Source organism: Uloborus diversus, chromosome 1, assembly GCF_026930045.1.
Source record: "Uloborus diversus isolate 005 chromosome 1, Udiv.v.3.1, whole genome shotgun sequence".
Taxonomy (NCBI): Eukaryota; Metazoa; Arthropoda; class Arachnida; order Araneae; family Uloboridae; genus Uloborus; species Uloborus diversus.
Window position 1 is genome coordinate 160,020,573 of NC_072731.1, and position 26,933 is coordinate 160,047,505.

The 26,933-nt window shown below is 32.3% G+C and overlaps 1 protein-coding gene across 1 annotated transcript; it reads left to right on the forward strand.

Moving 5' to 3' along the window:
- Positions 1–1,586: 1,586 nt before the first annotated feature.
- On the forward strand, positions 1,587–26,933 carry LOC129222514 (galectin-4-like). Its single transcript, XM_054857029.1, is given in 9 exon segments — positions 1,587–1,818; positions 4,763–4,807; positions 4,809–4,852; positions 6,053–6,254; positions 8,545–8,670; positions 8,796–8,870; positions 16,203–16,370; positions 23,123–23,211; positions 26,248–26,933. Coding segments are annotated over 9 exon segments (1,137 nt in total). The 5' UTR covers positions 1,587–1,758; the 3' UTR covers positions 26,576–26,933.

Sequence of the window (26,933 nt, forward strand, 5' to 3'; positions counted from 1 at the left end):
TCATTTGTGTGTTAATTTAATTATAACAGTTTTTAAACTGTTAAAATATTACGTTTTCCCAAACTACTTTACATTTTACAGCATACAAGTCGATTGTGATGCAATCCTGTATCTCAGCTCAGATCATTACTTACTTCAACACTTGCATTATCTTGCTTCCAGGTTAGGTTTACCCTATAGAGCAATGACACTAAAGGAACTTGATGCCTGCTTCAGAGAAGCCTTCATTCAAAATTTTCACTACAATTTCTATTAATATTACTGTTGCAAGGCACCAAACTTTTGCAACAATGGGCTTTATATTTAATCATTTAATAGGGAAATTGCTTGAAATTCACTGCTTTTTGACCGTAACTTTTTTTTTAAGAACAAATATGGTCAAACAAAGTAATGGGACCTAAGTTGAGCCATTCCCGAACTATTAAAAAAACTTAAAATTTCATTATTACAACAAACGGTTCAAAAGTTCGAAATGGGAAGATTGGGCGCCGAGCATTTTGGGCGACGTAACATTGGCCGCCGAATATCTTGGGCGCCGGCAACATTGGGCTCCGCCAGAGTCGGATTATTAATTGGGCAATGTATAGGCAGTACCCTAGGGACCCTGAGGTTTTCAAGGGCCCGGCGAAATATTAAAGTTGTAAATACATTAAAGAAAGTTTCATTTTCCTCAAAAAATGGGGCCCTTTCCTTGCTTGTATGCAATAAAAATATAGGTGCATGCGGCGTTTGCATGTGAAACATGTAGACGCTGCAGCCCCCCCCCCCCTTATTTGACCTCGTGTTGGCTCTTGTGGGCCCTAACACTTTTAATGCCTATGGGCCTCCGAATCCTTAATCCGACCCTGGGCGCCGCGGGCATATTGGGCACCAGGAACAATGGATGCCGTGCATTTTGGGCGCTGAGCACATTGGACTTAATGTTCCCGCCACCCAAAATGCTCGGTGCCCAATGTTACAGGCGACCAACATGCCCGGCGGCAAAACAGCACGCGTGCAGTCAGATCCCCCTCCTGGTTTTGAAAAATTAATGCTTTTACTTATAAATTGGCGTGGTTTTTGTTGTTATCCGATAAAATTAGCATTGAGACCTTTTGCCACTCCTCTCTCGGTAGAAAAATTTGATATGACGGGCTTAACAAAGGTGTGAAAGGTATGGGATTTTGAATTTTTCACTCATCTGCCACAAATGACGATTTAAACAGAGTCCAAAAAATGGGTTCATTAAACGATCATTTCTTCTTTATCTTTTTTACGAATTCTGTGAAAAGTACTTGCACAGGATTCGCATTATCTGAAACGAGATATTCCTGAAACTTAAAAGCATAACATTGAAAGCTTCAAGAAAGCTATCAGAATTTCCAACTTTCTTATTGATAAATTCCACTTGTGACGTTCAAAACACCTTTCTGTGATAACACTTTTGATAACTGTTCCATACCATTCATTGGATAATGTATATTTAAAGTTGAAATTTTAATGTACACTCGAGTTAGCGAAAAGCCTTACGTAAGCTTATAACTGAAATTTCATGGAATTAACCGCAGCCGCAACACGGTAGGAAAGTCACGTGAGTCACTTATAAATGTAAATAAAAACAATGTTACGGTACGACAATCTGAAGGCTCCTTTTGTTTACTTGGTAAATTAGTATATTGTAAAACTTTTATTCCGAGAGATTATTTTACTTATCTGTTCAAAGAACTTTGAAGTCTTCAATAGTTTTGGAAATCAACAAAGAGTTTTGACTTAGAAATCATGATTTTTGGAGATTATAACAGAAATTATCCAGATCCGAAAAATGTCGTGTATCCTCAAGTAAGATCAAATTCGTAGTCTTATTATTATTTTTTCTGCTTCTATGTCCTTCTTCTGAATTTTTATGGTTACCATTTTTTCAATTATTTGAAGCTCGTCACTTATCGAAATTGTGTCTTTTTTTTTTTTTTTTTAATAGAAAGTAGAACTCCAATTGCATCAATTGGGACCGGAACCCATTCGGATAATTTATAGTTCAGATATTTGGATTTTTCAGTGAAAAGAATATTTTAATCAATCATTATATGTATGTTGAAAATGAGAGGAAAGAAAAAAAATATTTTTTAAGTAAAATTGCTTTTAATTAATCAAATAGAAAGTTAACGCTTTTCATGCAAAGCGTCTTAACTAGTGCTGAACATTTGTACAGCATGTACTATATACCAGGGCTGTCATTTCAAAGTGTTCCGGGGGTTGAGGGAGTCAAAGGGTGCATGCTGCTCAATGCATATTATTTCTAAAAAAAAAAAAAAAAAATCACACCAACATTTCTGAAAATTAGGGATTTTTCAAAGTCAGAGGGAGGGGGGTCAATTGCCCCCTTCTGACCCCCGTAAATGATTGGCCTGCTATGTACGTTCGGCACTGCAAATGAAAGTCATTGCTTGTTGCACATCTCAGTCTGAGTAAACTGTTTGACAAGCTTCATGAAGAGAATGCTAATAGTGCTGCATCAAGTCAAATTCTGAAGACCATTTGAATAACTAGTGATTTGGATAGTTGGGGTTTTTTGGATAACTGGATTGCTTCTACTTGCCTTTGAAAGTCCACTTTTGTTTTTGAAAGTTCAAAAAAGAATTTTAAATTTTCTTTACAGGTAACTATTTATGCACCTTTTTAACATGGTTCTCAAAAAAATCTTCCTCTTTCTGTACATAATTATTTGTTTTGCTTTTTTTTTTCTTTTTTCCCTTTATTCTTTTTTATTTACTTTTTTAATTTAAAAACTTTTAATTCAAATTATCATCTTCCTAAAATATTTTTATTTAGGCTGTCACGTATGACATGTTTTTTTTATTTTTATCATTTATATTATCATCAGTAGTTTTTCTACATGGATGGAGCAAAACAAATGAATACAAAATGGCTAACATTTTCTGAGCTTGCTTCCCCAACAAATAAATATCAAGCATAATACTTTAACATTGCAAATGAAACAAAATGATAAATGGTACAATACATTGGGGGGTTAAACCCTAGAGTAGGGTATAAATTTTACCTTAGTGGTGCCAAAATGCTTCAATAGAGTGTTGTTGGTTTCCCTTCATGCAATTTGTTCTAAAATCTTGACTTTTAGTGACATTTAGTTTTCCTGGCACAAAAAAATTCATTAATTAATCAAAATATAAAAAAATATTGCTGAATTTAAATCAAAAATGACAATTATAATTTCAGCTCTTTCATTTGAAAATCTTAATGTGTGGAGGGAGCGGGGGAGGGGGTGTAGTGTGTATGTGTCAGCAACTGCTTTGAAATTCGTAAAGAAAAAGTTTCCGAATTCTCAAAGACAAGTAATATGTTATGAAGCAGCTTTTCTTAATTCAGAATATTTGATAGTTAAAATATAAAATTAACTAATAAAAAACTTAAATGAGGTATGGGTTGATTTAATAACCTTGTCCTCATGTCATACTCATTATGAAAATGTTCCTAATTGAAACTGCTCATCTTATAGCATCTCAGGGAAATTAGGGTTTAGTATTTAATTGGCTCGAAATGCTAAAAATATTTTATGTCCTCACTCAAAGCATATCAGTGCATAATATATGTATGCTTGAAAGTAGATTTATTCATCTTAAGGAATCCTAAAACACATTTTAAAATAAAGTAATGGAAAACTTTGTTATGAAGGGGCAGGGGGGGGGTTACAATTTCCGGGCCTGCTCCAAAAGATCTTTCTGTATCTGCCTTTTAGGGCTGGGCGATGCATCGCCGAAAACCGGTGTGCATCCCACATCATTAAATCGGTTTTAAAATTTTTCACTAAACTGATGCAGCAATACTGCTACCAATGTACAGACACTGGTCCAGGGTTGCTGCCATTTTAATCTCTAATTTTTTCACACTAGTGTTATATTAGCAATGCATTAATATCATCTGGCTTAATGACAAAGGTACAAAGAGTTAGACCTCCATTTCTCCCAAAACATGTGTAAGAAATGCACATATGTTTTTAACTGCCCCCCCTCTCCAAATATATATATATATATATATATATATATATATATATAATATATATATATATATATATATATATATATATATATATATATAGAAAAAAAATTAAAGACAAAAAATATAAACTGCAAATCCAGTTTATGCTAAATTGCCCAAGATGCCATATGTAACCTCCCCTTGCAATATTGGGCGCTCTATTTTTGTTAAATCTGTTAGATTAAATGTAATTAAAGATATATTGGTGAAAATTTTCAGAATTAAAAGTATTTATTTTTTATAAACTATGGAATCCTCATTGAGTGTTGCCCTAGTGCGAAGCCTCCCCCCTCCCCCAGCTGGTTACTAGGAACCTTTTTTAATGCAGGAATATGTAAGCTTTTGAATAGAATGCATGAATTTGCATCCATGTATCCATTTACTCACATCTTTTTTGCCTAGAAAAAACAGGCTCATTATAATCTCAAAACTTGTCTTCAATATTTTTCACTAATTTGCCACTTTTGCACTGCTTTATGATATAAATAATTTCTTTCTGGTGCTGGAATCTGTTAATTCGTATTTGGCATGTAATACAATTTTTATACCTTGTATATATTTTGTAATATTTAAACAAGAAAAAAAAAAGAACAATGAGACTGAATCTTTGCAACAGCAACATTTGTGCTTTTCAATTTTTTTGTAATGGAAAAAATTCAAGTTTATTATTATTATTATTTTGTATTTTTGACTGTTTTATTCATAAACCAATAAAAATTATGTTTTTCAGCGTGTTCCGTATCGAGGACCTATTCCAGGTGGTCTTTCAGAAGGAAAAACTTATTGAAATTAGAGGCACTGCTCCATATGGAAGTGATATGTATGTTACATGAATTATTTTCATAAAAAAACACTATATTTTTATTGTTATTTATTATATTTATTCTGTAGTATTTTTATTCTGTTCTGATATTGAATTGTACTCTTATCCACCACTAATTGTTGTATAGTCAAAGCTCTTTTTTGAACAACTTTCCATTACTGCGAACCTTCCGTTATAACGAAACGACCAATGCATGAAGTTCCATTTGCTATTCCATTGCTCTGTTATTTTAACATCCACATTAGAACGACCAAGCAGAACTGTTTCTTCCTATATAATGTCCAAAATTAAGTTTCCACTTTTTTGTAGTTCTCAAGACTATTTGAAAACTAACATTTGACAGTTTTATGTGTTTGAAGGTAAAATATTTTGATTGAAAGTAGTTCAGTAGTTATTTGATGGTTTTACGTTTAAAGAATTTATGTAAATTGCGCACAAACAATAAACAGTGTGACGATTTTTATTTTTATATAAGGAGAAATAATGTTTTTGAAAAAAAATCTCAAAGAAGGAAACCTTGATCTCTAATTTAAAAACTTCTCTGAATAATTTTCAGTGTACTTTTTAGCTAAATTTAGTCATCTAAATGTAAGATGGCATTGAAACACAGTGTTTTTTAAAGAAATTAAAAAATTGCAGTTATTTAATTTTTTTAAAATTTATTGGTTCTCTTTTAAAAATAAGCAGAACTGACAAATATTATTCCAGCACCTTTCAATATGACTTAACGGCATGAAATATCTATAACGTTTACGTTGTAGTGACCTCTCGTTATAGGGAAAGATTTTGTTTTGACGGCAAGGGTGGTTATATCGAACGTCAACTGTATCAGAATCAGCTAGATATTTTTTTTAAGTTTAGGTTTTTTTGTACTGTTTTTTTTTTTTTTTAATTTCCTTTCATTAAAAAAATAACAAAAACCTACAGAAAAGTCGACCAATCTATCCTTTAAAGTTAAAAGTTCTATTTCAATGCTGAAAAATTTATTTAAGAATTTCTCTATTTTTGTATACTGTGGTCAGTATTTATTTATTTTTTCGATATTTTATTTACAGTTTTGCTAAAATATTTTATTGTTCCATATGAATTTATTTGTTGGTATTTTCACAAACATAAGTATTTTAATGTACTAACATAGAAACAATTTTTTTTTTTCAAATGTAAAAACTGCTGTTTAATGCTTTTATAAATATTAAGATTTCAGGTAAATTTGTTGACTGGTCTCGATGCATCATCTGATCGAGCTCTACACGTCAGTGTACGATTTCCTCAAAGAATTGTCGTTAGAAATTCTATGGAAAGAGGTGTTTATGGTTTTGAAGAGAGACAAGGCTTATTTCCATTCCAAACGGGCCAAGAATTTACTATGATGATATTGGTAGAGCCTACTTCTTACCGTGTAAGCTTTTTTTTTCCATTCATAATAAGAGTACTTTATTATGTTGAAAGTTGCATGTATTATAATATTTCTATCCAAAAGAAAAAAGACGTGAATAATAGTGGAATATCTGTGTCTATATTTTACCTACTTATTTCGAATACTTTTCACCTGTAATTTATACCCCTCCAAGTGGTTATTTTAGTTTCCAATTGCTTCCCTTAACAATCACAAAAGAAGGAGGTTAATCAATACTTAGTTGTAATTCACTCTGATTCAAAGACTTTTTCTGAAAGTAATCATTCTGACTTTTTTTTTTTTTTTTGTTATAGTTTGGTCATCATTAAAAGAAGTACAATATCATATAAGCACTATGAAGCCATAAAAGAATGAGCTAAAAAAAAGCACAACTTCAAAATATAATTTAAAAAAAATTATCTCAATCAATGCTCTCTAATTTTTCTTTTGATTTTACCCTGATATTGGTAGTTTAACATCCAATTACATGCTAAATGTACTCTGTGATTCCTTCTTTCAAGGACAATTGAAATGACAACCAATCATGAGTAAAAGGAAACCAACAACGTTTTGTTGCACAAATTGGGAGATTACTGTATACACATGTTTCAAGGTTTTAAGGAACCTTTTTTTTTCTTTATGTTTCAATTTCTTGTTTTTCATACACAGTGCGTAATTTTGTTTTGCTGTTTCTCCAACAAGTTTTTTTCTGTAATATCTTTATTCTGCCTTTTTCTAAATGTAACAACTAAATGGTTACACTTTTCTAACATAAAATTTATTGCTAATTTATTAATTAGCAGTTTCATACTAGGAAAACTAAAATTATATTTTCTACTCCCTGCATCAATCACCATGATGCAAGATCATTATTCCATAAAGGCACTAATAGGTAATGAATACAACAAAATCTCGTTACAAAGAGCAAAATTTAAGTTCTCTTGAAGTTGGTTATAACAGAGTTCCAGCAATGTATTGAAAATTAGATCGAGAGTGAAAATTTATTTCGTTGAAATGGAAATTTCGTCCTATTGGTATTCATTGTAGCGGAATTTCACTGTGCATTAAAAATAAATCAGGATTTAAAAAAATACTCTTATGTTCCTAGCCTCAAAACAAAATTTTAAGAATTTTCAATGAACATTTTTGGTTTACATAATGTGATGATAAGTTAAGTTAAAGGTTTTTAAAGGTTTGGAATTGGCTCTACCATTGCATTGTGAAAAAAACCCAAAACATTAAATTAAATATTTTTTCCTGCTGCAAAACAAATTCAGAGGGATCCGGCAGTGACATGCAAAGCACCCTGGGGAAGCACATATTAATATCACAATTAAAAAAACACTTAGTTTATAGCTCGTGTAAACGAAACAGGGCGAGAAAACCCAGGATAGTTTAGAAAAAGCATTTTAAAGACAAATGGATTAAATAAGTTACAGGGGCAAGTTAAAACATAGAAAAGGGGCTTTGCAATTTTTACCAGGCTCGATACTGCATGGAGAAGAAAAACAAGGGGACACTAAATAAGAACAACAAACTCACCCATTGGCATGGTAAGTTCTTTTAATTCAGAGAAACTTCATATCATAAAAAACAATGCAAACAGTCTTAGTTTCATCGATTGATTCGTTGAAAAATAACAGATTACTAGATTGAACAATTCAATTTAAGAAAGGGGCGGTACACAGGCTGGCATTTGACATCAAAAGGGATTGTATGTTGAAAGAAAACTTGTTTTGGGTGGAAGAAAACAGGATGGACGGGACGGACGGTTGTAGTGTGAATTGCCCTTAAGTGAGTTGTGTGGTCGGGGTGGCCTGATCAGTAAGACATTGGACTCGTTATTAAAGAGTCCCGGTTTGTGATGCCAACTGGTCAAAGATCCTTCATGTTCATTAAGGTGACTGGGGCCCATTAAATGTGTTTGTGGTCACAAAGTTTTTCAAGTTCCCATTCCAAATCAATACCTCTGGGAGTGCTGGATTAGGGTTGCTCATCTCCTGGTCTGGATCTAAAAGCAGCTTTCTTCAGAGCCGTATCCAACCAGTTAAACAAAGTATAGTGATCGATACGGGAGAACTTGGAAAGTAGTATTGTGTAAATAAAGGTTCTAAAATACCTTCATAATTTTTAATTCAAATTACTTATGATTAAGTTAAAAATTTGTGATCACACATTTGAAGCTTTACTTTACACATTTGAGATAGGTTGTGATCTGTTTTGGTTAAGCTAACTTTCTTCAACATCCATTCTAAGAACTTTTCCATTTATGCTTATTTGTTGAAATTTCCAGATTGCTGTTAACGGACAACACTGTTGGGAATTTGTTCACAGAATACCAATCTCGAGAGTGTCTTCTATTTTCATAGATGGTGCAGTTCATATTGAAAGAATTGAATTTGTCAACAAAATTAGTCCAGTAAGTGTATCATTCATGTTCATTTATGAATTATTGTGGTTATTTTACAGTTTTATTTTATGTAGTGCTAATTGTTGAAGTCTCCCCTTATCTCAGTTTTTTTTGTACTTATCTTTTACTTTTAGTATCAACCTGGAACATGCCAACCTCCTGGATCAATTTATCCATATGGTGATCCAACTCGTGGACACCTAATACCAGTATGATTTTTCCCCATATTTTGTTTTAATAACATATAAATACTTGTATCACTTAAAAAAAAATGTTTGCATTTAAGTAACTTTGAACATTATGTGATTGTACAAAATGTCATTGCATGAGAATATGTAAAGTTTTGTTAAATCAAAGAGTGCTAGTAGTGTTTTTAAGCAAGATTAATTGTAAAACCAAAAAGTGTTAGTACAGATGGGATGGGGGTTACTGTTTTGAAAAATAGGTTTAATGAAATTGTTCCAAATTTGCAGTGAATCAATCCAGGGAAAATAGTAAGATATTTTCCCTGGATTGATAAAGGGAAAAAGGCATCGTAACTATCAAGAGCACTCTTGCCCCACCCAATCCCTAAAACCTTTACAGATCAATGCAAACTAAACACATCAATGTTTAGAGGCTGCTATTTAAAGCAAAAAGGCTTTTTCAACTAGAAATTTGTGATAAGCAGTGACTAATCTAATGAATGAAGTATGGTTCTTACGTAAGGGGTCATAGTACAACTTTTTATAGAATATTTTCATTTTATTTCCACTTACCAGCTTACTGAATCCATTTTCATATGTTTCCATTCCGTACAAGGTTTTGCTTATTATGAAATGGGATAAATACCTAATAGGGATATACCTAATAGGGAAGTTTTCAATTTTTCAGTTTTATTTTTATATGATAGAATAACATGTATGAACATCATCGGTGAAAAAAATTTTGCGATACAATAAGTAGTTTTTTTTTTAAATAATTTTTAAAGTTCAAGCGAATGTGACATCAAATGGCTCAGGAAGTGACGTCATCTGCTCTTCAGCCATGCTCTGGCTGACAAGAAGAAACCGACGGAAGTGCAGTTGGCTTTGTTTAAGTCTCACTTGGCAGTATGGTGATAATCTACAGAAAGCGCAGCAAGAGTTTTAACAAAAGCGCGCCTAAGGTGAAACGGTTTTCTTTGTCTGAGATTTTTGCCTTCAAGTTGCCTTTCTTTCTATGAATAAATATGGCAAGCACTGGTACTTACAACTATTGTTTTGTACCCCAATGCACTTCAAGTTCAAGGGGAAATCCTGGAAAACGTTTTGTTAACGTTCTACGAAATAATCTTAGGAAAAAGTGGTTTGCTATATACAGAGCTGCCAACTTTTATAGTAGCATAGTTTTGCGCACCAACGGGGGAGGGAGGCGGGCGGAATATTTAATAACAAATGTAGCAGACGCAATGAGTAATTTAAGATTAAATTTGCAATACTGGTCTGCCACTAACGACTAAAGCTACTATTTTGAAGCAAAGGTGACTATAGTGACTATTTAACCCAAAATATTGCCAAAAACCACTATTTTGCAATCAGTTGTAAAAGGCGGTGATTTCTTTAGTGAAAAAGTGACTAAAATACATAAAAACTCTTCTCTTTTTCCTTTAGAGCAAAAGAATTGAAAATTTGCTTACAAATTCACCTCCTAGTTTCCAGGGGGAAAATAAAATAAAAAACAGGAACATTTTACCACTTTCTTTTTTTTTTTTGAAAATAAGTGCTTTAAAAACTAGAAAAAATAAAGGTAATAAACATATTCATGATTAAAAATTTGTGATTTTCATATTTTTGAACAAAAAGTTTTGTTTTTTCGATCATGGTTTCTTTATAAAAGTTTGTTTCCGCTGCTACTATTTTTACGAACTATTGTTTGCATTCTGAATGATGCTTTTTAATTTTTTTAGTCTTTTAAGAGAAATTTTTTTGGAAACGAGAGCTAATTTTCACACAATTGGAAATATGGCGAATGCTGTATTTCTATTTCTTTTTATGCTGTCAGTCTTATGTTTTTAATTAACAGTAAGACTCAAGAAATTATGCCAGAAAATTTATTTTAAAAGGATTTGACCCAAATCAGGAAACTCTTCTCTGCATCTGGCGACTATTTAGAGACTTTTTCATATTACATGTCACTAAAGCAACTATTTTTAGCTGCGGAACTCAGTGGCAACCCTGTCAGTAGGACAAGTAACAGTTTATTTTGAAAAAAATAATTTTTTTAAAAATCATTTATTACAATAGGTTTTTTTTTTTTTTTTTGAAACAAATGTGTGGAACATTACTAAGCACAAAAGCAATAGCTTGTAATTTATTTTAGCATGGATATTATTTGTAATGTTTTATTTATTTATTTGGACTGTAAAAAGAAAGAAAAATCGTAAGTTTTAGACACGATTACGTAGCGTCGTTTTTCAAGTCTGAAGTTTGTAGATACTACGGTTTTTTCGTAGTGGTTTGCAGCTTTGGCTACATGCAGAAAAGAGAATGGCTCAACGAAAACGAGATTTTATTGGCTACCCTGACAGGGTCAAAATGGAATTTTATAATGTTTAAAAATTGCAAGGATTGTATCATCAGCCTATTATATTGCAAAACTTATGAACTTAGAAGACTTTAGTTTGCTCAAAAATTGATCGAAATATTTATGAAACGAATTTTGAGAAGTAAGCAATATCAACTCACACTGACAACTTTTTGATTTAATAAATAATGGTTATAAAACATTTTTTTAATTATTTTTTTTTTTAGTGTTTGAAAGTAACAAAAGTATTTATGTTAGGTAATTTGTATAGATAAATTCAATAGCTAACTTATTTTCAGAATAAACTTTGAGGTACTTCTTGATTATGTATTATCCACTTTATGGGACCTTAAAAAAGTTAAAACTGCTGGTCTAGAACACAATGCCAAAGCTTTGTGCCTTTTTTATTTTATTCTTTTATCTGTTTGCATACTATAATACTCGTTTTAGAATTTTGTGATGATTAACATTTTCAATTACATCTCACCAACACAATGACTGATTTCAACTTTATTTCAAAAAGTGCTAAATTATATATATATATATTTTTAGTGCATATAAATTTAAAATAGTATAATAGTTATGTAATATTAAGTGCTGAATTAGTATTAGTTTTGGCACTCTTGGCTTCCTTAAGAGGTTTTCCATCTCCAGCTCAGTCACTTTCCTATGCCGGGCTGATGAGTGCTAATAAGCACGAAACTGCATTCCTTGGCTGGAAATGACTGAGCTGGCAGTGAATTTCATGTATTTCTGCTTTAGCCCTTGCTAATGGGCAGTAATTTACTGACTATAGTATTAGTTTTGTTTTTTATTTCGTTCCTTTGACAACGAAATCCATTACAGTTTCAAAGTTAAATCCTTTATACCGCATTAAGACATTTTTTATTTTAGTCCAGTGGCATGGATTTTAGTACCAAATAAAAATTATATAGCTGCGGATTTACCTGGTGGTTTATCGATAAAATATTCAAGTTCATATTATACATTTCATTTTGTTGATGTCAACTGATGTTTTGTCAGCTGAAGAGAATTTGCTTACTTTTTAATGTTAAACTTTATTAATTGGTGCATAAAAACTTTGTGCCCAAAAAAAATCCCCCCTAAAAAAATTAATACATGTCAAAATTAATAGTAACTGCTAATTTAACATCTGCAAATAATTTGGAAAAAAAAAGGAAAGAAAATGAGCGGCCAATGTCCCCCCCCCCCCCCCCCCCCCCCGGTTTGCTCATTTATTGCATATTATGGCTAAAAAGGTAAAAAAAATTCACAACACTTTTAATTTTATATTTAATAAGAATATAAGACATTTAAAAAAAATTGCAAAGGAACTGAAATCCCACGCATTCAATTTAAATAGGAAGGGGTAAAAACATCACTATTTGCATTTTAATCATAATGAAAACATTATTAATACTTACTTTACAAATATGAAAAATATCTTGAAATTTTAACTAATACTAAGTGATACTTTAAAAATACATTTTCAGTTTAGCTGCAAAATACATTTCTGTAAACCTTTCTTTCGTGCAAAAATAAATAAAAGCACTTTTTATATCAAAACTATAAAAAATATATTCCTTTTTTTGCAAAGTTAAAACCCAAAAAACAGAATAAAATTAAATGGAGTTTAAACAATAGAAAATAATAAAAAAGAAAAGAAAGAAAGAGAGAGATTTATCGAAATTTATCGCGAATAAAGCAAAAAACTTTCAAGCGAAAACCGAGGGTTACCATACACTCCGCTTGCAAGTAACATTGTTCATTCTCTCAGTGTTTCTTAAACTTTGAATCTCTCCCAGAAAAAGTCAAATATCATCATCGAAGTCACTTCAGGAAAGTTATTAGACTGTCCTCTCACAAATCCAGCCTCCATTGTGTATTAAACGGATTAATTAGTAGATTTGTTAGGGGGAAAAACTATTTAAAATTTTTAGTGGACCTCACAAATGTGTCTTGGTTGAGTCAAATTAAGAAGCATATTTAAATAAATCATTAACATTTATTAGTTCAGTAAAAATACAACATGTTAACCAACATTTTTAAAGCTTCTTAAGAAAAAATAGTGTATTGGTGTAGAATCCTAATCCAGCAAAGAAAAATATTGCTGCATAACAAAAATAAGAAAAACAGTTATACCACAGGTGCTCCTAAAAAATTCATCTTGATAAGAAGTACAGTAGTCGTGAATCGTCTTCACCCCTGTAATTTCCAATCCAAATCTTGAGCAGTTCACACAAGGCCAGCTGGCCTAACATACTCCTTCAGCTGGTAGATCAAGCATGATTCCATCATCAGCCGAATGGTCGAAGCCCATGGCAGCTAGCTCACTACAGGAGCTTATACAGGGGGAGTCATCCTTGTTGTGCAAGCAGGAGAAAGAGATCGATGGACAGATGTCCACCGCTTAAATACCTCCTCAATGACATTCCACTCAATTTGCATGTTCACACTAGACAGTTCGATTTGCACCACCCCTGCCGGTATGAATGAAAGTTTTTGGATCGTATTTCACTAGTGTAGTGTCAAGGTATGGAGAACCCCCTCACATAGAAAGAGGTAAGTATAATTAATATTATTTTCCCAGCACTGGAAAGTCAAGAAAAATTAATAAAAATTTCTAATATTTTGACAAGATTTCAAGGCTTTAAATGCGGAGCGTACTACCTGCTCATAGTCTTAACACGGGACCTTGCTCGGAGTGAGTTTCTGTACAGCCATGTGACTTCACCTCAAGGTGCGTTTTTTTGCGCGTGTGATTTTTAAAAAATTATTAAAAATCAGTCGTTGTGTTTTAAAATATGGCGTCGGTGAATTTCTGAGTTTTCAGAATCTGTTAACAATATCTAATAGTCAAAAAAGGAATATTTAATAGGTTGCAACTTCCCTATTGTGTGCTAAATTAATTTTTGGTACCAGTGTGTAGGTAATCTCAGCTTTAATGAGAAGGCCTACTTCCGCCTTCCAGACTAATTTATAGCTAATAAGTTTGAAACTCAGGCCCAGATATCTGTAAGGGATCATGGGCCCCCTTCTTTTTTGGGTTGCCTCCAAATCTTGGTATACAAAACAGTATTTGTGCTGTGTTTATTTACTACTCTGCAATTTGGCGTGGATTTCTTTCCAAATATATCTGATACATAAATGTATCTGACACATAATTTTCCATTTTTCTTATTGTCTATAACAAAAAAATCAACGCAAAAAGAAGCAGTCATCCATCTGATTGCTTTGAAATTCTGTATGTATGAGTGTCTTGACGAGATATGCAAATGATTAAAATTTGGTGTCCAATGAGTGAATAGTTTGATTTCCAGGCCATCGGAACTGCGCATCCAGCAGATGTATATAAGCAGCAGTTCTTCAACAGTTGTTAAAACTTCGGTTTGATTGCAATTCAGTTTACCTTTCAACAACTTATAAAATGCCTCACCCCAGGATTTGTGCTCATTACGAGCAACTGTCAGAGTTTGAGAGAGGTCGTATCATTGGATTGAAAGAGGCTGGTTGGTCTGATCGGAGAATCACTCGTTATTTGAGTCCAAGCGATGCGGCGATTCGAAGATGCTGGCAAGGATGGGTGGAAAATGGTCAAGTTCAGCATCAAGATGGCAGCGGTTGACCTAGGGTCACAATAGACCGTAAGGACAGAATGATTGTCCGATCAGCTGTCACAGCTGCTTCTTCATCTCTATCAACCATTAAACGTTCAACGCCAACACCAGTGTCTATCATAACCATTTACAGACGGTTGAGACAGCGAAATCTACACTCGCGCCAACCGTTACACCGCCTGCCACTGATGCCTGCACATTGCTGAGCCAGAGTGCAGTGGTGCATGGCTCGATCATGTTGAAATGAAGCCGACTATGGACGTATAGTCTTTAGCGGCGAATCCCGCTTCTAACTGTGCCCTGACGATAATTGAAGACGTGTTTGGAGATACCCAGGGCAGACGGGGAATCCTGCTTTCACTATTGGACGCCACCCCGGCCCTCAGCAAGGCGTTATAGTCAGGGGTGCCATTTCCTTTGATAGCCGGACCTTTTTGGTCGAAATTAGAGGAAGACTTTCTGCACAGCTGTACGTCGACGACATCCTACGACATTCATTTTGCAGCACCCTCGGCTGGTTTTTCAGCAGGACAATGCCAGACCACATACGGTACGTGTTGCTATGAACTGTCTGCAAGCTTGTAAAATACTTCTTTGGCCCGTCAGATCTCTCTTCCATCGAGCATGTCTAGGATATGATGGGAAGGTGATTGCATCTGGCACGGAATGTTGATGACCTCGTTCGACAGTTAGCGAATTTGACATGAAATACCGCAGGACACCATCCAAGGGCGTTATTGGTCTATGCCATGCCGCGTTTCAGCTTGTATCCAGGCTAGAGCCGAAATAACATCATACTGAACTTGTTACTGTAACTCTGACAAAAATTATTCAATTGTTCTGAGATTTTAATCATTTACTATTCTTTACATTGTCTTCCTATCCACCAATTTTCGTCTCAATCAGATAACTCCTTTTTAGTGCGTCAATTTTTTTGTTATAGTGTCTATTACCATTGCTGTACTATTTTCAGTATTTCATTTCTGTATATTTCAGTAAATACAATTGTGATTTTTCCATCTCACTTTTATTAAACTTATCACAGAATATCAAGGCTCCAATTGAGCACACATCCAAAATGTGTGCCTAAAAAGACTTGAGCAAAACAATACAGGTTTTGAAATATCATGCTGAATTTTTCCGAAAAATATCCATTGAAAAGTTAATAGTAGTGACTAAATATGTTTCAGCAGAACATATGCCTATTTTCTTATCTCAAGTTTTGTTTCAATACAACGTAACTTATTTTTATTTCTTACTCTTAAAAAAATCCTTTTTTTAAATAAGATTGTAAAAAAAAATCATTGGTTTTGTACTTCTCACAAAACGTAAAAATCATAAATGATTAATGTGACATTTATTTCTTTCTTTTATGCTTAGGGTCTTCCAACAGGAACATGTGTTCCTCTTCCAGGTCGAGTTCCAGATCCTTATATATTTCCCAGTCAAACAATTGGCACATGTGTCCCACCACCAGAGCGAAACATTGTAATATGTCCCCCAGCACCTGTACAACCCAGCTCAAATTTGCCACCAGTCTATAATCCTGTGAGTAGTTATTTTAATGAAATTATCTCTTTTGGTTTAAATGAATTTAATTGCAAAAAATAGTTTGATTTTTTGTCAAATAAATTGCTCTCTTTCTGATGTCAACTTACTGAAGTTTACTGAAGTAGTGTGCTCCCAGCAAAAAAGCAATAACTACACAAATTATATTTATCTTTATCTATCATGTTTTATTAATTAAAGACAGTCATTTTTAAATTGAATTGTTGTGTTTAAGAAGGAATAAGTCTAAAAATCAAATGTTTAAAAAATCGAACTAATTTGTACTAGTAATCGAGTTTTCATTCAATGACCACCAAATTTTTGCCATATCTGCCTTTAAAGACTTTTTTGTTTATTTTTTTTACCACTCACATGTAGAGCAAGGCTTGGAGATACAGTGGAATCTCAATAACTCGAATAAGGTAGGTGCGAGTAATAAGGCCTACCTAAGGGAGATTTGGAATAAAATGGAAAGAAAAGGATCCAAATCAGCAAATTGCAAATTTAATTAAAGTACCATTCAATTCGCAACTCCAGCGCTCGAATACGCTACCTTGCGGTGGTTTACAAAACTGCCGAAGAAACTAAAACATTGCCACGTTGCGTTCCATGTGTGTCTGTTGACGTAAACACAGGCAGTTTGTTCTGAGTATTTATTAACGCAATCGATGTGTCTTAGTACGCTTTCAGCTACAGAAATTAATTCGTTCCTTAGTAGTATTCTCGAGCTTCTCAAAATAATGTTAGTTTTCCTTATTTCCTTCTAAAATATGAATTGAGAAATGGTGAAAGCGAAAACTCTGGATTAACAAACTTGGATAACGTTATACAAAGTAAAAAATTTTATTGTTTTGTATGAATTTGTAAGAATATGAATTTTTTTAATCTTAAATTAATTTAACTAACCATATTTTACAGCAGCATTTAGTTGGAACGGACAGTATACAAAATATTTTCTTGAATATATTATCGTAGAACAAAATGAAAAATGTTTAACCGAGAAAGAATTTACTTTATTCCTTTTATTCTCAGCTGAAAGGTTTTGCCAAATTTGTTTAGGGTTATAGTTTTGGTATTGTGCGAGCAAAGTAGCCTTGGCGAGATCTCGCGTTTTTAGTTAAACCATTTTTAATTTTTATCATGAGTGGAATAAAATGGTAGTAAGATAACAGAATTCGATAAGTAAAAAGAAATAATGTTCAATCAACTGAAAAGAAAACTACCACCATATATCGTAAGAATTTTGTAGATGATTTGCATAATATGACATAATTAAATCGTAACTCAGAAATTAGAAACATCGAAACAGAAAAAGTTTAAATTAACCGATTCGGGAATTTGAGAGAAATAACTCAGCTACAAATGCAAAACAATAAGCGCTAGCCAAGCAAAACAGAGAAGTATCATCTTCTTTTGGTAATAATTTGTAATGTCACATTAAATTTTCTAGCATTAATTGTTATTCCTGTCAGGCCACAATTATTATTTAGTTTTATCAAGAATTGATAAATATCGAATTCAACATGGTGAAAATGGCTGCTTAGAACTACGTAGTTTGCATTAATGTTTGACGTTTAGTAACCCTTCTTGACTTCTAACCTCTTTCTACGTGGGCCAAAATATCCTCAGGACTTAAAATATTGATTTAAAAAGGATAAAACAAAAAATCATACATACGAACAAAAATCACAACACTTTTAGCATTTTCTTCGTCACCACGTACGTTTGTTTTAGTTTTTTCGTCCGCCATTAGACAGTGACTGCAGTGCCCCCTATAGTTCGTTGGAGTTGCGAATTACTACATGAAAATAACAAAAAACGGCCTTTCTTGCCGAAAACAAACATAAAATTAATTATTTTAAAAAAACCTTGCAATTAGGCCTTATTATACTACGGTAGGGTAATAAAGCCTAATATTTTAACACTCGTAAATAATCAAAATAAGCTATTAACATTGGTAATTGAGATCATTTGTAATATCCTTAAGCATTACTCATGCTGAAAATCTTCAAAATAACAAAAAAAATAATAATAATAATGATAGACATTGTATATACAAATATTTTAGGAAGGGGAGACCCCCATTCCAAAATCCCCCCCCCACCCCCCCAAAAAAATCCTAGCGACCATTTTTGGTCTAAAACCAAAAATAGCAATTTTTTTTAAAAAAATTCTATTATAATTTTTTTAATCATTGTTTGTGTCACTCTATAGATGTTAATTATATTTTTTACCGTTTAAAGCTCCATTAAACGTCTAATTTCAGAAATAACTTCACAAAAAATGGTTTTAAAAAAAATTGAAATTTTTAAATTGTAAATTCTCTAACGTGAATTCCCCCCCCCCCCCCAAGTTACTGGTTTCTGAATTTAATTCTAATAGAAAGAAATTTAAAGTTTGAATTTTAAATTTCTTCTTCTTATTACTATTGTTGCTGTTGTTAATTTTCCGTTACCCGATTGATCATTAGTAAGCTTTAATGAAAAAAAACTCATTTATGAAAAAAAAGAAAAAAAAAACATACCTAAAGTGTATAATAAAATGTCTCTAACTAATTCTTAGAAAAATTTTCACATTGATGCAATGAAGACACTTTTGACAGAGAAGTTTTTATAACTTAAAAATCCGAGAAAGGAAGCACCATCTCAATGCTCAAATTTTGGAGCACCGTATTAAAGCTGAGGATTTTAATGTTTATGTTTATTAGATCATAGCTTTCAACCAACTTTAATATCTTTACTGAAACTTTGAAGGAGTTGATTCTGTGTTTTTTTTTTCCATTTTGTCGCTATACTAAACGTACATATACTTTTTATTGACTATGCTCGATGATGACCAGTTTTCATAAAAGATCTTCTTTAACCCACAAACCTTCCAGGTGTACACAAAGCTTTCGAAGAAAGAATGTTTGCTGTAAAACAGACAATTAACGTGTTTTCTGTAATTGGATTGGACCATGCTTACAAGCAAAACAATGCGGTGGTGAAAGGAGACGGGGGTATAATTGGTCTATCCCAGATCTAACTGCGTTAAGAAGATGGATGTTTGTTGATCTTGAAGTTATTGATTTAGTTACACAATTTAAAAAAGTTACCTCGACTTATTTAAAGAAATGCTGTATATGCACAATGAAGAAATGTTAAGTTTCCAAAGCCTGTTTTCAAGAAAGGTCTTGAAGAGTGAGGCCTCGAAGAGAATTAGCTGAACATGGAAATCCATTTTTAGAAACTTCGATAGATTTGTTCTCATTAGGGACGAATACAGCAGTAAACGAAGAATATGTGGAGCAACTCATGAAGATTTGGCAAGTTGGGAAAAAAACATTTAGAACAAATTCATAGAGAAAAGAATTGTGACTCAAAAGTCACTTCATATTCACGGGTAGTTAAAAAGAACTTTTTAGTCCTTCATTTTTACAGAAAAACCAGTATGTCTGTTTGATGTAAAGATTAAAATTCAATGCAGATGCATTTTCAAAGCTTATTTTCATTATTTGCAATATCGTACATTTAAACCTGGATGAATTTCTCCTCTATGAAAATCAACCTCACCCTCCATCGATTTCAATCTCTTTGAAAGGGAAAGAAGTCTAGTCATTAACATTCCTGCTCAATGAATTAAGTAATAGTATTCCTATGGATGAAGACTACTCGAGAGAAGACGAAAACGATTTGAGAAGGTTTGCTGAAGATGAAAATGATGATTGCTAATTTTAGAATTGTCTATAATGGTTCTTTCATCGTTCACATAAAACGACCTAGGACCAAATATATTTTATTAGAGTATCTAAAGTCTATTCAGGATACAGATGCTACAGATGCAAGACATATAAGAGGAATAGGAGAAAGATATAATTTTGGAGAAAACGGTTTGCTTTCTGAGAACTGGATCCGTTTTCTCCGGAATGCATAAGAACACAGAATGTTTTTCATGATTGCACTGTCTATACCTAGTCCTTAGGCAACTTATTTAGTGCTTGGGTTTACAGTAATTGATGAGAAGTACATTCTGATTTGTTTGAGTTTGCCCGCAATTTCAAGCAAATTTACTTCATGCATGTGTAAAAAAACAACTGCTTTCAAATAACTTGTGGGTTTTTCAAAAATGGACTTATCTGCACAGCGATGTGTAAATACTGCAATAGAAAATGCTATGTATCTGTGTAAATTACTAGTCAGTTCAAACATTTTAAATTACCTTCTACTATATAATCATTGTATGCATTACTTACTCAGATTTGTTGTAGTTTTAGTTGTACCTTTTGTAATAGTGAGTTATATTTCAATAAATAACAATGGGGTTGTTTCCAAAATTTTAAAAGTATTTTTTTCTGATAGAGCATGCTTAAAAACATAGGATCTGACCATTTTATAAATAGTTTGGTTAAGTTTAGTATTTTTTAAAAATTACTTTAATCAGTGCGTTTTTATAGTTTACGCTTTTGCCAATGACATCACAAATGATGAAATGCCATTTACTGTTGCCAATCTTTACTCACATGTATTGGCAACAATATTGTTGATAGCAAGCGTAGGGCGCAATATTTAATTTGCTTCTTGGTTATCGTAACGTAAACGGGGTAGAAAGATGCGCCAAAGTGCATCATTTGTGACATCATAAAGGCCACGACTTGTTTGAAAACTCAGACATTTTAAAAAGTTAATTAAAAAATAACTGTTGGGGAAAATGAAAGTCTATCGATTCAGTTCTAAAATCTCAAGTACTATCAATTTCAGTGACTAAAAGTAGTATTTTTGACTGAAGGAAACAACCCCATTCTATTAATAGTAACAATATTGTTGGTTTTATTAACATAGCACTGAACTTCTTATTGCAGTTTTTAATTATTTGTTGCTCTTACATCGTTTAAAACATAGAACAAACACTTCAAATCGTCTAATGAGAAAAAAACTAAAAATTTATTTTAAAGCTTTGAATAATAAATTTTGGAGTTCTGTAAAAATATCCTTGCCCCCCCCCCCCCCCTTGTGACTTCGAGTTATCGAGAGTCAATTAATTTAGAGTTCAAAAAGTAATTTTGACATTTTTAATCTTTTTAGTATAATTTTTGAATCCCTGTCAGCGAAACATACAGATTAAAAAAAAAGAAACTCTGATACTCTATTGCATTTGAGAATTCATACTATTTACTAGACTGGATCAGTTTGTTTTTGTCCGTTTAAGTGCCCATAGATTTTATTTATAGAATTATTGTAAAGAAAATTTATTATATTTACCCAATTTAAAAAAATTTTTTTTTTCTAATTTTCAAAAATTTAATAGATTCAGGGTGGCGACAGGAATGGCGAAAAAAAGTTCCCTGACTTTTCCCTGATTAAGTTCACTGAATTTCCTTGATTAACGTTACCATGGATAATGGTTTTCTTCCTTTACCCTACCTGAAAACCATTGCATATTAAATAAAACACAGTGTTTAAAACGTTTTAAGCTGTTAATTAAAAATATATTTTGAAAATAAGCTTTTTTTTTAGTAAACATAGTATATTAAAATATCTACGAAGAAATATTATAGAAAATCTAAAACAAATATTCTTTACTTCCAGTAACCTGTTAACATAAGAATTCTAAGAAATTATTAAAACCACTCTTAAAGACATATCTAATTATGATAAAACTAAAAAAGTTTTTGGAAATAATTTTGAACTGGATTTTCAAGCAGCATAATTGTTGCTGCGAGAATAGCAAGTAATTGTGAAAGTATAGAAGTAATGCAGTTTTACTTAAGTAAATAATGGGCATATTTGTGTAAAACAAATTGGAATCTTTTTAAACAACCAGTCAGTCATATTGGGCTATTCTCTAATCAAGAACTTAGGTTTTAATGAAGGAATACAGCATTTTAACCATTAAAAAATAGTAAAAATATTTACATGTACACAACTCAATTTCAAATGATTTCATTATTAGTCAAAAAAAAAAAAAATCTTTTGTAACCAACAACATTGAAATAATAATTTCAAAATTTATAGTGTATAACTTGGTTTTAAAATAAAAGAATTTTAAAGTCAAAAAAAAAAAAAAACCTTTGTATAATCTAAAGCGACAGCGAAAAATAAAATGGTAAAAAACAACGTTGATTTTCATTTAACATTCAATTTTAGCAATTAAATCGAAACCTCCAAGTAAAATACCTTTAAAGCTCTTAGCAGTATCAATTAAAAAAAAAAGATTTTTTCTTAAAATTGTGATTACAGTATGCTAGCTACTTCAAGACAATGAGTAAAGGAAATGGAGCAAGTCTTTAATGGCGGCTTCCTCTTTGCCTGTAGGGTTGTTTATTTTACGTAACATGGAACGCCTGGCAGAAAAATTCAAACTACGTAAAATAAACAACTTTACAGACACAGAAGCTTAGGAAGTTTATCCTGTGGTTAATAACTTAAGATTCAATATTGACCTTAAGGGAAAAAAATGCACAAACATGTGTCAGTGTATAATCGCACCTCAATAATTTTACTTCTTTTTAAACAAATAATTGGTGAAAAATGCATAGGAAATAAAGGTATTTAATTTTGCAAAGCAAAAAAAAAAATTTTTTTTTTGTCTTTATTTGATCATTTTCCCTGAATTTTTATTATTTTTTCGAAATTCCCTGATATTTCCCTGATTAATAAAGTTCCCTGACTTTTCCCTGATCTCCCTGATCTGTCGCCACCCTGAGATTTGACTCTTTGATTTTTTTTTTTTTTTGAACTCTGCTAAAATTTAATTTTTATGTATTAATTTTTCAGAGTATACCTTATGCTTACCCTATTTATGGTGGCTTGCAGCCTGGAATGATGATTTATTTAAGTGGAAGACCTTCAGCAAGTGCTAATAGGTAATATTTTGCATAAATATTTTCAATTAACATTGCTTTATAAATGAAACTTGGTATATAAAACCAAGAAAATGCAATATGAACTAATGGAGACAACAAAGTTCTTAAACTGAATACAAGTAACCCTGAAGGCTAGGTCAATTAAATTGCATCCATAGCAATGCATGTGTAATAGTAAGAGTGATTTTTAATTGGTTGTAATAAGTTATGAGGTTTTCCGACTAATTTGTCACTTGGTTTGGCAATCAAGTTTTGTTGAAAAATTAAACACCACATTTGATAATCAAGATAAAAATATCTTCAAATGAATTTAAATATTATGAAAATTTATCTTTTAGGATCTAGAGTTATCTTTTTCATAAATTAATAATCAAATCTCATTGCAAAAAAAGAAAAAAACAACAACAAACTAAATACGGTTTAACCTTGAACATCCTACAAAAACTGTTACCTTCTCAGTTCCCCAAGAGTGGGGGGGGGGGGGGATGGCAATGTTAATATCAATTCTCTCACTAAACCACTGCACTACTATCAACTAACTGTTATTCATTTACAGCATATTTGCATGATCATGATAGTACTGCTGTTTCAACCACCATCTTGAGAGATCAAGTTAGTCTGTTCAAGGGAGGCAATAGCATGCAACTATGTTCTGCTAAAGAGAATAATATCAATCCAATAATATCAACCACTGATTGCCCAAGTTTTTTCTCACTTCAGCTTTTACCTCCTCTTCCTTTGAACCATTGTCTCCCATGAAATTCTACCTTTTGATTATCTGTAGGAATATTAGTCTGTGACCTCTCCCCCTCCTCCCCACCATATTTCCCATTTAAGATTTCCTGGCTCTTCTATTTTCTTCATAACATTCCCGTGGTGTCAAGCCACCCCATTTTGTCAGAGTTCTATTTTTTTTCATCTAAATTCAATCTTTCTCCTTACTGAATTTTAAGGCTGACATTGTTTTGGTTCTTCGTTAATGCCTCTTCAGCCACCCCATTTTGTCTGAGTTCTTTTTTTTTCATCCAAATTCAATCTTTCTCCTCACTGAATTTTTAAGGCTGAACATTTTGGTTCTTCATTAATGCCTCTTCAATGCCAAGATCACCTTTTGCATAGGAATATACTACAAACTGCATTCCTTCCTTAACAATGTGGTAGTTGAACTGGTTTTCGCTAGGTTACTTTGTTGGCGAATCTTGTGCCTTTTCGAAAATGTAACTTCCATATGCCGTTGGCATGATTGCAACCCTCCTCATATGTGCATTTCACGCCTTGGTGAATGTTTTGGCTCTGGCCTTCTTTTTCTATGCTCCGGCAACCTGTTGCTACGTGATCTAGTTTTTTTATACATTTTGAGTACTTGGTATCTGAGGGTTCATTAAGGATCTGTGTGATTCGTCCCGACGATGAACATCTACTTACCGATGGAGAGGGGTTTTCTGGATTCTGTACTTTGCGTGAGTAGAACATTTGATTCCTGTCCATTATGATTTACCTTTAAATTGCATATGTAAGTTGTATTAATTGAAGGGGTTCCTTAAAATGTTAGTGCTAAATCGTCAATTAACCGTTATCTGTGGTAGCGTCCCACGCACCATTTTCTTTTAACAATCAATTGTAATAATGTTTCAACAACTTGAGTTAGGATTGCTTTGAATCATAATTGTACATGTATATTGCCATGTGCGAGAGTTTGATGTGAATAAACATCTATGTATTTCACAAACAATTTGATTTGTCATGTTATCTTTTGAACCTGTTCTTATTGCATAGGGTTTTATTCTTAAAATCTCAATGCTAAATTCACAGTTCATCAGTGGCACAGCGCCACATAACAATTCCATATTCAATTTTAGTTCGAAAAGTGCAAATGCCATTTCCTGTTATTTCTAAGAGGTTTTTCGGAGGGACTAAAAACCAAAGAGGAACGAAAAATACCATCTCATTTCAGTTCAATATGCTTTGTACTGTGTACAATTCAGGAAATTAATGGAAAAATGTGCCCCTCAAAACTACTAAAAGGTTTGCGTAAAATTGTGCGAATCTACCTAAGGCGAAAAACGGATAAAAATGAGTCAAAATATTGTGAAAAAGGCACTTTAGCGATTGTTCAAAAAAAAGCTTAGCATTTTATTTTACGCGTAAATTGTTTTGAAGAGTGAAACAAATTTTCTACTTTAAAATGCAGATTTTTGTGAAACTTTCATTTTTTTCATTTTGTTTTTGTGACTGTACCAATTTTCAAATTTAGTATTGTGAAGCTGCGTATTTTATTACTTGATTTTCGTGAAGGTACTGAAAACCGGTAGTAAAATCATCCTGTATTGGGACCTGATATTGTAACCAAACTTCTTTCCTTAGTTCCGATAAGGAGGTTCTGACCTATAACTGACAAAAAATTACATTTTCTGAATTAAAAAATGGAAACTAAGCTATGAATCAGCATTTTATGGCTGATCATTTTTTGCCTTTCCAGAGGGAAAAAATAGCCAGTGAATTGTTGGAGACAAAGGAAAGGAAAAAAAAACAATGACCGTGGATACAAAAATGCTTATTGTGAAAAAAATAAATACATAAATAAATAAAAACTAAGAAAAATAACAGCCAGGCCCATCATTTCAATTTTTTTCCAAAGGAGGGGGGGGGGGGCAAAGGGTATTACACTCAAATGAAAATTTTATAGGAAAAACCATGCATACTTATTAGTAGGGTTGAGAGAGCATAATTTTAAATATTTTCATGGAAATATGCATTTATATAGGATTAGTAAAATCTTGTTAACTTTTTCAACCCTCATCCATTAAGATTGGTGATTTAATGAAGTCTGAATGTATTATAAGGCATCATGCCTCTTGGTAAAATTTTCAACAGGTTTCAAAAAATTAAAAATTATATATTTTTTATATTGATGAAATATATTTTTTATATTGATGAAAATTAAAAAAAAATAAATAAATAAACTATAACCACAAGAGTTACATTTTAAACTAATAGCCAACAGCTATAAGTAATAGTTTTATTTTATTTTTCTAGGTTTACTTTGAACTTCCAAAGTGGAACTTCCCCTTATCCACCTCCTGACATATCTTTTCATTTTGATGCAAGGTTTTATAATCGCACTGTCGTCAGAAATTCAAGAACAAATAATGTATATGCAAATGAAGAGTTGGCTATACCTCATTTCCCATTTCAACAAGCTGTTAATTTTGATATGATTATTCGAGTAGAAAATGATAAATACATGGTGGCTATCAATGGGCAACACTTTGTGGAATTTCGGCATCGCTTATTTCCTTTATCAAGATTTGACACGCTGAGTATAGAAAATGACGTTATTATTTCTTCAATACGGTTTGGATAAATTTTTGAAGAAGATGGAAAACTGTCCACAATGCAGAAAGCTTCAGCATTAGTTGATGGACTGAAAGTAATGAAATCAAATTGATGAGCTTACATATTCACAATGAAAACAGTTTCTAAATGTATAAATAAAATTGTAATTCATTTAAAATAAATTTTCACAAACATTTATATTTTAACATGAAAATTGCTGTCACATGAAAAATATTTAGAAATTATTTACTTTTTGCTCTGATCTTTTTTTTGATCTGATTTCATATTTAAGTACTTACAGTGCCTTATATGTTTTGATAAGTCTTTGTACTTTTTGTTTCTAAGAACAATTGCATTTTTTGAAATAAAATAATTAAAATTGCCTT